Raw genomic sequence first — 12,723 nt, forward strand, 5'->3', positions numbered from 1 at the left:
AATAGATTTGTATAAAGTGATTTTTTTTAATCATTTTTCAAATTTCCTTACCCTAGGTATACGAAAACAAATGCTGGGTTCGTTTTGATGAAATCGCTGTGATTTTGTTAAGCTAATTATAGAATACAACAGGAACACTATACGATTGTAAACTACTATAGCAACGAATTGAGAAATCCTTGTAGATTAATTCAGTCAGAATCTTTCGTAACGATATCTTCAGCGTTGAAGGAACAGCCGTTTCACATCTCATGTGTCATTTATTAACCATAAAGATAACTGAATAATTATTGATATCTGTGTTCAAATTTCATTCGATTAATTTAAAATATTAATAGAGATTTAATTAATCTAATATGGAGGATCTCAGCGGAACTACAGCTATGTATTAATGTAAAAATTCAAAATAAAAGAAGATAGTGGACTTAAAAAATTTATTGCAATAATCATTTATGTAAAGTTTATTTAATCAAATGTTATATATCTAAGGTACTAGAACATAATGTTTTGGGAGGTGCACTAAAATAAGATAGCATTGTATAAAATATCAGATCGAGAGACAGTTCAATAGCAATATCGTCTCCTATCGTCCGCGGAACGACATCTTGTAATTTTAATCTTTAAGGCCTTAGCGCGCGATAGTAACCCCGTATCAGATTGACAGCAAAAGTACGGCTTCCTTCTTGAAAGTAATCTCAATGGCCTAACATCATACCTATCAGATCTTCTGGTCATAGTCGAAGCCTCTTTCATTCCACAGAACGAGCATTGAGAAGGAACTTCAACGACAAATTTATCCTGGGAGCAGACTGAGTCGCAGGAATGCTTTGAACTTTTTTGTGTGGCTGCATTATTTGTTTTCGAATCGTTGCTACCAGATGATAGCACGTCACTCGGGGTTGCTGATTTGCAGCAGTTCTTGCTGAAGTATTTTGTTTCAAGCTTGTCCAAGTACTCTGTTGGCCTGTTTGAAATTCTGTCACAGTCACTTGGACATCGTTTCGGTGGTAACCTTTTACAAGTGCACTGCTTCGGTGTTGAACAAGTACATTTACTTTTATTCTTCTCCCTAACATTACATGAGCATTTATCTTTTTCCTTTGTTTTACTACACGTACACGTCTTCTGTGGCGTGCTTTTCGATTTACTGCATATACATTCCTTTGCATCAGCGCTCTTTTTGTCATTACAAGTGCAGAGTTTACTATCAAGTTTAGTTGCGGGCGACGATTTTGTTTTGGTATTTGATACGCATGAATGTTTTTTTACGATTCTAGAAATTAGCTTACTACATGAATCGGCAACGGATTCAGTGGACACGTTTTTCACAGAACTCCGGACACTACAACATGACGGCCCAAATTGAACTGTTTCGCTTTTCACTTTTCTATTAAAATAGTTGAATTTTTTTGTTTGATCTTGGCTACCTTTACGCATTTCTTGGTGGCAGGGAGGGGGTTCTCTTTCTATCGAAGTGGAAGATTTAGTTTTCCACCCAGAACAACAAGTGCATTTTGAGGTCATTGTCGTCTTACTACTCTTCATAGAAGGTTCTTTATTCTCGAGTTGGCAATTGTGTTTCTTTGGTTTTTTTCGTGTACACTTGTCATTAGGGCAAGAAGATAGGTCCCTTTTTGTGGAACTTGACGATTTCGCACTTAAACTAGAACTGCAACTGCCCTTAGAACTAGATTTCGACTTTTTTGATTTCGTAATACACGCTGAAGACTTGCTAGCCCGTATAAGTATTCTCTTGAGTATGCTAAAGTCACTGGGTGTGACCTCAATGTCATTTGTGCCCTCCTTTGGTGTAACGGTGCCACTCTTAGCGATTATTCTAATATTGATACTAGATTTGGAACTCACTTTTGATGGTCTCCCACCACTTAAACTTGAACATGTCTGAACCTTTTTTGCCTGATCGTTTGTTTGGGTTCCTGTACACGTATAACAAGTGGTCGTTTTATCACTATTACTATAATTGACGGAAGCAACAGAGCATTCAGATGTCGATGGATTACTTTTATTTAAAACTCCTGAACAATTTTTATCTACCTCTGAACATTGAGAAACTCCACTACAAGACGTTTTAGATTTTCCTTTGGAAACAAAACAGGATGTAAATATTTTAAATTTACTTAGATTTATTGATTTAAGTGATTTTATTGATTTCTGTAATGACGCATTCCTTGGTTTTTTGTAAACCAGACTTTCTGAATGACATTTACCGCATGGTACGTTGTTTTTCTCATTTGTTATTGTCTTAATTCGCTTCTCAGCTTTGAAGCTGCCGTCCTTGCAGGTTATCTTCATTTCGTTTATTTCTTTTACAGTTTGTTTAAAGCCGATATCGTTATTTTCACTTTTTGCCTTACGTCCCTTACAAATATGTTTTGAACTGCCTTTTTTATCCTGTAATTGTTTTTCACATATGTTAGTACAATTTTTATCAGAAGACAGAGACTTAAGTGCGTCATCGCTTGTTAAGTTTTTATTTGCGAGTGAACAGTGGCTGCAAATACTTTGAGTACAACTCTCTATATTTGATTCTGGATTTTGGAAAACGGAACCACTAAAATCTGTATTAATGTCTAAAGACTGTGTTACATCTGAACTATTTTCAGCGTACTGCGAACTACTTGATTTACAAGACGAACAAATATCTCTGTTATTTTTTAACAAGGACACATAATTTCCTGTATCACGATTTTTAAAATCGCTGGAATCTTTTTTTAATAATTTCCTTTCATCTATGAAATCTAACGACTTAGATTTGCAACAGGCCGTTTTTGAATTGGACTTAAATTTAATTTTATCTTTTAAATTCACATCCCTCGTATTAAGTTCACTTTCTTCTTTACAACATACATTATTTTGGTTTAAATTACCTTCGTTTCTTTTATTTTCTCTGTCTATGTATTCTCTTGAATGCGATTTAGATTTGCAACAGGAAGTATCTGAATCTGGCTTATATTTCATTTCCTCTTTTGAATTCATTTCACTGTTTGTTGAATTACCATTTTTTTCTATTTCCCTTTGATCTACAAATTCAATTGATTGTGATATTGATTTACAGCAGGAAGTTTTTGAGTCTACCTTATGTTTTGTTTGTTCTCTACGACCCCTTTCCTTGTCTGTTTCACCGCAGCATGGGCTATTTGTATTCAAATTGACTACTCTTCCTGGATCCCTCTGATCTACGAATTCAATTGTCGGCGAGCTAGATTTGCAACAGGAGGTTTTCAAGTCATCTATAACATTGGTTACATTATTTCTCATTCTTTGGTCTATAAAATCAATTTTTTGTGATTTACAAGAGTCAAAAATATATTTTATATTATCATTTAGTCTATGGTCTCTTTGGTCTATGAATTCAATTTTTTGTGTTTTACCATCATTTAGTATTGAGTCGGGAATAAATGTCATTTCGTTATCTATCTCTCTTTGGTCTATGAAATCAATTTTTTGCGTTTTATAAGAATTCACTTCTGACTCAGGATCAACCATCATTCCAATATCTATCTCTCTTTGGTCAATAAATTCAATTTCTTTCGAGTCAGGAACAGACTTCATTTCATTATCTATCTCTCTTTGATCAATGAACTCTATGTGTTGTGATTTACAATAATCCACTTTCGCGTCGGGAACAAACTTCATATCATTATTTACCTCTCTTTGGTCTATAAATTCAATCTGTCGTGATTTATTACAACAATCAGCTTTTGAGTCGGGTACAAATTTAGTTTCACTGTTTGTCTCTCTTTGGTCTATGAATTCAATTTGTTGTGATTTATGACAACAACTTGGTTTTGCTTGTTGCATATATTTTCGTCCTCCTTTTACAATGGATATGGTGCAGTAAATGAAATAATTTGTTGTTCTGTTGTCATTTTGAGAGCCTCCGTTTGTTGAATTCGAAAAGCTTTCAAAACGGGCATCTCTTTGATCTATAAATTCAATTGACGGTGTTTTTGACTTACAACAAGCACTTTTGGTGTCTGGCTCTAAAAATAACGGTTCATTTACGCTGCCATCATTTCCTTTTTCCCTTTGGTCTATAAATTCTATTGCTTTAGTTTTACAAACACATGGGATCGCTCCCGACGCTTGCCTCCACAATTCGCTTTGTGATTCACTTACTCTTCTACAGCATACTTCTTCACCCGTAGTTATACTACTCTTTCTATATTTAGATTGACACGAACAAGGTATTGTGCCTGCATCATCATAAACTTCCTCTTTAAAATCTTTAAGTTCCCTGATTGTTGTTATTTTTGAATTTCTACTCTCGTTTTGGAATAATTTTAATATACTGTCAGTTTTATTTTCATTCTTGTTTTTGTTCGCTCTGACAGAGTCTAAGCTGAAGTCTCTTTGGTCTATAAAGTCGATATTCTTCAACGACACCAGTTCATCGCCTCCAACTGAAGCAGGTTTACAAACGCAGACAGAACTTTGATCACACACAGGAAATTTGTCCGATCTTACTGATTTATAAGAGGTCAAAGAGGAATCCTCATTTTTATTCGTTATTGATTCTTTCGGTCCCGGTTTTTCTGCTGGTCCCTCAACTTCCTTTTTTTTCTTAATCTTTAACTCTTTGAATCTTTTCAATCTAAAGTTGTCCTCCCTTTCAATTTCCTCTAGCTCTGAATTTATATAAGCACTTGTTAATTTGATTCTTGGTACAACCACTTTCCCCAGGACATTCCATTTCCTGCGGATATAAAATCTTGACTTAATATTTGGTTCAGGTTTTGTCGGAGCTGCTGATAACCACCCTTTCGCATTCCATATTGGTTAGTTAATTAATTGTTGTCAAAAAATATATGAAGATAAACAAAGCATATACGATAGAAGTTTAATGTGACTAAACAGGCAGGAAAGTCTTTCGATCTGGTATTTATAATATATTATAAAGTTTTTTACTGATAATAAAATGTAGAATCAAGTTTTTGAATCTATTTGAAAGAGGAAAATACATTAGTTTCGTTCACACTGAGGTTTGAGTTAACGGTTACATAAGCAGTACACAAAACCAAATTTCTGTTGAAAATTTAAATTGAAAAATAAACAATTTGCTATTATAATCAATTTGTCTGCAGTATTTTGTGAGACGTCTCTTTAAGTATCTCTTCGTATAACGTTGGCAACCGGCAAGTTTTATTTTTCTGTTGAAATTTTACATCTAAGCTAGCTATCATTCGCTTAGGAATAATGTCGTTCTTTCCTTATAGCAATAATAAATTCTTGTTTTCTAATTATTCCTTCATTATCATGGGTTATGGTTACTCTATCTGTCCTTGGGATATTTTAAAATTTTCAAATATATTCACGTACGACTGGTATAGGCCAACTTTATCCGCAACAATACATTTATCAAATAACTTTGTGTTATAGATTTTGAATGAAATATAAAGACTATTGAATTTCCCATCTCATCTACATCCTCTTTGGCTATTTATTTTTCTACAAACTGTTATAACATACATGTAATGCTGATCTTCGTTAGACAGAAATCATTTCACTTCGCATTATTCAAATTATTCAAGAAAGTACACACAAACTATAAGTACATAACCCTCAATAGTGCAACAATAAGTAAATTTTACTGCTTCTTAATTAAACCTTGTGTAATTTTCATTCCTTTAATTTTTTTTTTATAAATCTGCTGGAATTTTGGACTACACATCTTTCTTCCTATTAAATATATTTTAATTTTGGGTAAGGACTTTTAAAATTTTTAAATTTTAACACTAATATCTTCCTTAACTTAATCAAATTCTGCTTTATAATATAAAGTTGTATATAAAATCTAATGTCTTGAGAGCATTATACCGCTATATATCATACCACTTACCTAATCATGGTAACATATATGTATGTGCAAATATGTAAAAAAAAACTTAGTACTAGGAGACAAGTCCTTTTTATTGCATTCAATTTTATGATTTCTAAATTTTATTTTTTTGTGCTTGCTTCGGTTTTAAAAATCTTTTTAGTCTATGCCTTCACATGTTAAAAACTATCCATGCTACATGCTTACATTCTTTTGGAGTAAGACGTTAAATGTCCTAGTCACATAAGAATAATGATCTACCAAAAAAAAAAAGTTTTAATTTAAATTTACCAGCTACAAACGTATCGACATTCGTCTGTATTAATGTGAGACCTGTAGAACTCTTTTTCCTATTGCCTAGAGTTTGTTTCTAGAGATATTTCCGTGTCATATTTTTCTCATCTGCTAGTCTAGTAACTCTGTAACTGTAAATGCTGGATATTTTCACCAGCTTGCACTTGTTTTTCGGATTTTTTATGCATGCTGACCTTACCGACGTCATCAAATTTGACAATTTGATATTATCTCAAGTTATCTATGCCTTCTATCTTAATCTATTCTCTGTTCCCTCCCTTAGCTTATAAAGGCCATATGTAACAAGGCTTTAGAACAACTTCTCGGCTTTGTAATTCTTTTATGAGTAATAATTTTACTGCAGACAAATATTCCCAGCATGTTTATAGTAATTATAGTTTAAGTAACCGTTAACACAACTCCATCAATTCTATGACTATCAATAAAATTAAAATTCCATACACATATGTAACATTTTTTACTGTTCCTTCTTTTTATTTTTGTAGCTTTCATGTAATATAACTGAACAACAAGATAATGCGGAGGAAAAAGATGATGTTATGCTAAAAGACACGCTCACACCTAGTTTCTGATTACATTTCGGATTAACTGTGGCATCGGAAATTGAATTACTATTGCCGCTATCTCTAAACAAATCCTCGTCAGATGACGACAGCGTTTTATTGTTGTCAGGATCCGATAAACTTTCGTATGTAACATTCTTCTGTTGGTAGCTATTAACTTTTGTTAGGTGACTTTGATTGTAAAATCCATTTTGATAATTCGATCTATTTTCTCCGAATACAGAATTATTACTTCTCATTGGGTTAATATTGAAATCTAAATCTGCTGAGAGCAATGTTCCTGATGACAAACATTGTCTTTCTATGGGATCAGACATCGGGGTGTAATGATTAAATGTTTCCGACTTAGCCTTCCTTATATTTTTATTTGGTATAAATATAGATTTATAAGAAGGTATTGGAACTTTTATAGAACCAACAGTTTTTGAACCCGAATATGGATTTGATTTCCGGGATGAAGTAGTCGATGGCTGATTGGATGCGTTCCTCGATGGATTGCCAGAATCGAATCGGCTAGGACCTTGAGAGCCTTGGTTTCGAACGGGTCTAAATTGTCTTTCAATTTTTACAATTTTCTTTTGCACACTAACCGATCCATCTTCGTTTCTTGTTCTTGTGATTGTGGTGATTTCTTTTACTTCCTTCTCAAAAGCCCCCAAATCGGAATCAGAATCATCAAGAAATTCCTCTTGGCTTGATTGCTTTAGTTGTACAGTCTCTTCAGATAGTCCTGACCCTGGCGTAGTGTTCGTCGCGGTCCTTGGTGCCGTAGATTTTATTGAATCTTCATCGTCAAACAAGACGGATTGGATATCTTTATCTTTACCTCTATCTTTCATAATACATTTGTTTTTACACGAGTCGCATAATTTACCATACTCCATATCGTCTTCCATCTGCGGGTCTATGCTAGGGTTTTCATCCAAGTCTTCTAGTTCCTTTGCTACCTTCTCCAGCTCATCTTCTACATTTTTCACATCTTCTTTTTCGTCTAATTCCGATTTTTGTGCCAACTTCGCTTTCAACTCCTCTGCGGTCTTTATAAAATCCTCAACACTGGCTGAGACCAGACCCTTTTTATCCATATCCTTAGTGGTATCCACGACCTCGCTTATTTGTTTTATTAGTTCATTCAGTTGGCTCTCTTGCATCAACCCGCCATAGGCCGACATATCCTCTTCGGGAGTTTTAATCTGTAGTTCCTTGATCTTATCTTCTTTTGAATCTTCATCGTCCTTAACACAACCTGGACACAATGATAGATCCCCAGGGTCCTTCGGCTTTTCTTTCTTCCCATCCTTATCTCCATACATTTTCCTTTTAATTTCCAAAACCTTTTTTAATCTAAAAAACTCCTCTCTCGCATATTCCTCCAGCTCGTTATTTATATAATCCATTGTTACATTTGTTCTCGGTATGACAACTTTTCCCAAAACGTTCATTTTCCTGCCGAAAATTATTTCGTTTTATTCTTTTACACTACAATTCTCTACAATTCTCTTCCATATAAGGACTGTACGGTATTCCCAATATCGAATTTTCTTCACAAATATTTTTTTTATTATTGTTTCTTCATACAATCGATATAATATACATAGTTCAATAAATTATACATACATATACATATTACAAATTATTTTAAGGTATATCATATCGTATAATATAATCATAATTATGTCTAGGATGTGTGAAAACAGAACATAAGACTTATTTCAACCTGAGATCCGCCATATTTCATTTCCATTGATTGTTGAATTATATAAAAAAAAAAAAAAATTTAAAAATGTTCCTTTTACACGCTCATAATAAAAATCATACACAAAGTTGCCGACACAAGATCCAATAAAATGTTAGTTTTACTTTACACGTATGAAAAAAATTAAAGCCGCCATTTTGTTATTTGCGTTCCATAATGGTATAGTACATGGTACGCCGTCCAGTCCTTAAGAGACGGAAGGGTGAGATTATCGGCAGCTTAACCCTTCAGGGCTTGTCTAGCTACAAACTAAAGGCACAGACAATAAGGAGAAACACAACGTGTAAACCACGCCTAACGTATAGTACGTACACTATTTAAAAAAAAAAATCCATTACAATATATTTTTCGATATAAAAACTATAAAGTGAGAACCGGACTTTATAAAAAAAAATATTTAAAATTAATAATAACAATTTCTTTATTGTCTGTGTAATTTAAATCTTTATCTCTCTTTTAAACGTCACGACGATTATTAAAAACAACAAAGGTACTACGGATACAAAGAATCGATATATACTGAAGAATTAAATCTGTCTCGATTTTTTTATTTTAATATATCGACGGCTTCGTGGGTCTGTTGGAAATTTAAAAAAAATCGATAATGCAACAAAATCAATCGATTAATTATAATTTTCGAAAATTACGAGATTCGCATATTTTAAATACATCAAGCGTCAAACTGCATATATTTTTTATTTTTAATATAATCGTAAAATTTAAGTGACGTTTACGGGTGACATTAATGAAACATTAAGTAATTTGCTCTCCAGAAGCTTTTTATTTTTAATATACAAATTCTCTCATAGACATTATCGTTATTGTAACCTATTAAAAAACAATTAAGTCTTTTAATAACGTTGACCCCTTACACCGTCGATATATTGAGTTGTATTTTTCCTTATAAAATTTAAATTCACAATAAACAGTCTTGGTGTAAAAATACAAGAAGAATACGTATTTCTGCGATTTGTACATTAAAAAAAAAGTAGAATCAATGTTTTGTCCAAAAATAATAAAAGAGGTTATTCACTTTTCATCAGGTCAAAATTCATCAGGAATTACAATTAAACCTAATGTTTCGAACATCAGCGACAAAGATAAAGATACCATCTACATAGAGATGTAAGCATTTTCACACCAAGGATCCTGAAATTCTACGGTACTTACTTATTGGCATTTTTATGGGCTAGCTCCACCATGAGGAAACTGGCTCTGAGCTGCATCATCATAATAAGCCGCTTGAGCAGATCCAGCCAGGCTTTCTTCGTCTCGTATATGGTCTGTCCCCCTTTCTCCAATCCCAAATGTGGATAAGGGGGATATTCAGTCTGTGAAACACCAGTTAAGTTACAAAACGAGATTTTTTACAAAAAAGTTTTGGGCCTATTTTGCAGATTATCCTATTTGATGTTGTAGTTTTTCCGCCAGAACAGCCTGTATAGTTAAAAAAATATAAATTTAATTGTAAATTATACTATTGCCACGATTCTGCATTAGTAAGTATTTTTTAAGTAAAAATACAAAGAGCCAGCTGTGACTATCGAAAGGTTACGGCCAAAAGGAGAGCGACGTCTGTAGCGATTCTATCTTAAATGGTGATCGGATAATTTCCACCCGTTTTAGAAGCCACTTCGAGCAATGAAAAACAAATCAATTCTGCCTTTATTTGGCCTGTATATATATATGACTAAAACCAAAGTACAATAATTAAAAAAGAAAACAAATATTTTCGGATTCACTACATTTTTTTCATTACTTTAACGACTAATCTCATCAAAAAATATTTTTGGTTGATGCGAAGTATCCGAAACGTCGACAGTATATAGTTATCGTAATTCAAAACCAATATTACATCCGGAAATATCAGTACTATTTAAGTAAATAATCGCGAAAGTCTTACATATCATTATAATAACAAAAATCATTAGAATGATGCCTTAATAAAACTTCCTATTTATACTATCTCAGTTTCTTTTTGCTTTAGTTTTTGGTAAGTGAAATTATATAAAATTGGATTCTACCCTCAATATTAATAATAATCACCCGGACAACCTCCGAGTTTTGGGACCACTTAAAGTCCTACTATCGACTTAATGTGGATCGTTCGTAAGTAGATAATTATCAAAACAAATCGATTTATAATATAATATTTTACAATGACACCAATACACTCATTTCTTATTTTGATTTTTGCATATAAATGATTTATTGAAACCTTAATGTCGATTCTTTGACAGACGTATTTTATCTTTATATTTATGTTATTTTCAAGATTGTCACGCAATATTTATACTTAAGTGAATATTATATAATGTTTATATATAATTATATATAAGTATATATATCTCACCTCGAATATGTCAAATTGGACTATCTTCACTGCCGACACCGTCTTTGTAGCCTGATGTACTAACACACCAGCCTGGGAAAAAACAAATATGTTTATAATTACAAATATAATATTTTTTAATTATATTTATCAAATAGATTATACAATATTATCACGTTTATATAGATAATAAAGTCAATTACAGAATGTTGTGATTTATTTATATTATTATATAAAATTTCGACACGTTTGTCATAGCCTCCGTGGCGCAATCGGCTAGCGCGTTCGGCTGTTAACCGAAAGGTTGGTGGTTCGAGCCCACCCGGGGGCGGGAAACATTTTGTATAAATTTCTAATATTTTATTATTGACAATAAAAAAATATATATATATATTTCATAGCCATTCGTATGAATATTTATTTAAAGTTAATTTATTAAAAAAATATATTATGTAATATCAATTATAATTTCGACTAAAGCACGGGTTTAATTACTATTACAAATAATACAGTTATAAATACGTTTGCTATGAATTCCCAATAAAAAAAACTCGTGTAAAAACTTGCGATGTTAGTATAAATACCGAATCGTTTTAAACGGAATTCAAAAATTACACTTTCTATTCAAATACCTTTTGTCCAATATCTTCTAAGACTATGCTGTTTAATGGCGGAGAGAAGTAGCGACATCTGGCGAGCAGAATGAAGGCATTTCTCAACTCCTCACCGAAACCCTCGTACACGCTAGACAAAACATGAAATTACAGCTTTAAATTTAATTGCAAACATATCTTATATACATAAGATATTATATACATTTTATTTAATTCCTCATAAAATATATAATAATTTTAATTTTGCTTCTGTTTACTTTTTTCATTGTCAATAAGAATATACGTACTCGTATAACTCCTGGGCGAGCCGCCTCATCTCCCTGCCGGTAGCCAAGGCAGTCCATTTCATCAGCTTCTTGCCGAGGAAAGCCAGATGGAGACGGTTCCTCATCTGCTGCAACGCCACCAACGACGGCATGCACTGATACCTGGTGATGCCGAAGGCTGCTCCTTCGTCTTTGTCTACAGAATTAATACCAAAGTTATTATACAGCCTTCGTATTGACGTCACTTCCGACTATGCGTATTTCAGACAGAAATAAACTGCTCTGATATATATATATATATATATATATATTTAATTTAAACAACTTCAAAACGTTATATTATCATGTATCTAATTCAAAAATTGCATACTAACTATCGGTTATGAGTGAAAACAAAACATGTATTAAGCGTGAAGCGTTCGAGCGGTCACAGCTAGATCCTTACATTCATTTACTTAGTCAAATTAAAAACTCCGAGCGCTGTAGAAACCAGTTTTAATTTCGTTATAAATACATGATTATTTACACCGGACTGCCCGAAAGACTTACGTACCATCGTCATCCTTAAACATCTTGGAAAATCAATTGAATTTGTAACTTTCTGGTTTTTTTTTTTTTATTATTTTTTATTCTACATTTTAGTGTTATATTTATTGATTGCGGCTATTGTTATTGTTATATATTTTTTTACATTTTGGTTTTAATCTAACCGAGACATCGTTGCGGTAATGAAAATTTGTTCGGCTTTGACAGAGGATTTTTTTTATTTCCAGCAGAATTCTCCCGCAAAGAGGTTTCAATGCTGTCTAAAATTTTTTTTATAATTAATAAAATTGTATATCTGAGAAGCATTGAGAGGATTTCGTATCGATTTTTAATATAAAATTAACTTAGAAAATATAAAGATGTATCATATAAGAATTAATATATATAATAATAGGAATTTATTACTATAACTGAACATTACCTATAAAAGTATTTTTGTCTAATAATTAATAGATCTTAAACGAAAACTATGACTTTTGAAATAAAAAGGAT

General features: G+C 32.6%; 1 protein-coding gene and 1 non-coding gene across 2 annotated transcripts; one reads left to right on the plus strand and one right to left on the minus strand.

Moving 5' to 3' along the window:
- Positions 1-426: 426 nt before the first annotated feature.
- On the minus strand, positions 427-12,452 carry LOC116776137 (uncharacterized). Its single transcript, XM_032669240.2, has 8 exons — positions 12,239-12,452; positions 11,707-11,881; positions 11,438-11,549; positions 10,827-10,898; positions 9,644-9,804; positions 6,615-8,163; positions 6,131-6,209; positions 427-4,781 (listed from the first exon to the last, which is right to left on the minus strand). The coding sequence occupies exons 1-8, from the start codon at positions 12,255-12,257 to the stop codon at positions 565-567; spliced, it is 6,384 nt and encodes a 2,127-aa protein (XP_032525131.2). The 5' UTR covers positions 12,258-12,452; the 3' UTR covers positions 427-564.
- Trnan-guu (transfer RNA asparagine (anticodon GUU)) lies at positions 11,063-11,136 on the plus strand. Its single transcript has one exon. It is a non-coding gene; the product is annotated as a tRNA-Asn (tRNA).
- Positions 12,453-12,723: the final 271 nt, after the last annotated feature.

Source organism: Danaus plexippus, chromosome 28 (assembly GCF_018135715.1).
Source record: "Danaus plexippus chromosome 28, MEX_DaPlex, whole genome shotgun sequence".
Lineage (NCBI taxonomy): Eukaryota > Metazoa > Arthropoda > Insecta > Lepidoptera > Nymphalidae > Danaus > Danaus plexippus.

Bases quoted from the DNA above. Each gene is read 5' to 3' on its own strand.
- LOC116776137 (XM_032669240.2), bottom strand. The intron at 10,899-11,437 runs GTATTTGAATAG...GTTTTTTCCCAG, and splicing joins TAGAAGATATTGGACAAAAG to GCTGGTGTGTTAGTACATCA. The intron at 9,805-10,826 runs GTGAGATATATA...GGTGTTTCACAG, and splicing joins TCCAATTTGACATATTCGAG to ACTGAATATCCCCCTTATCC.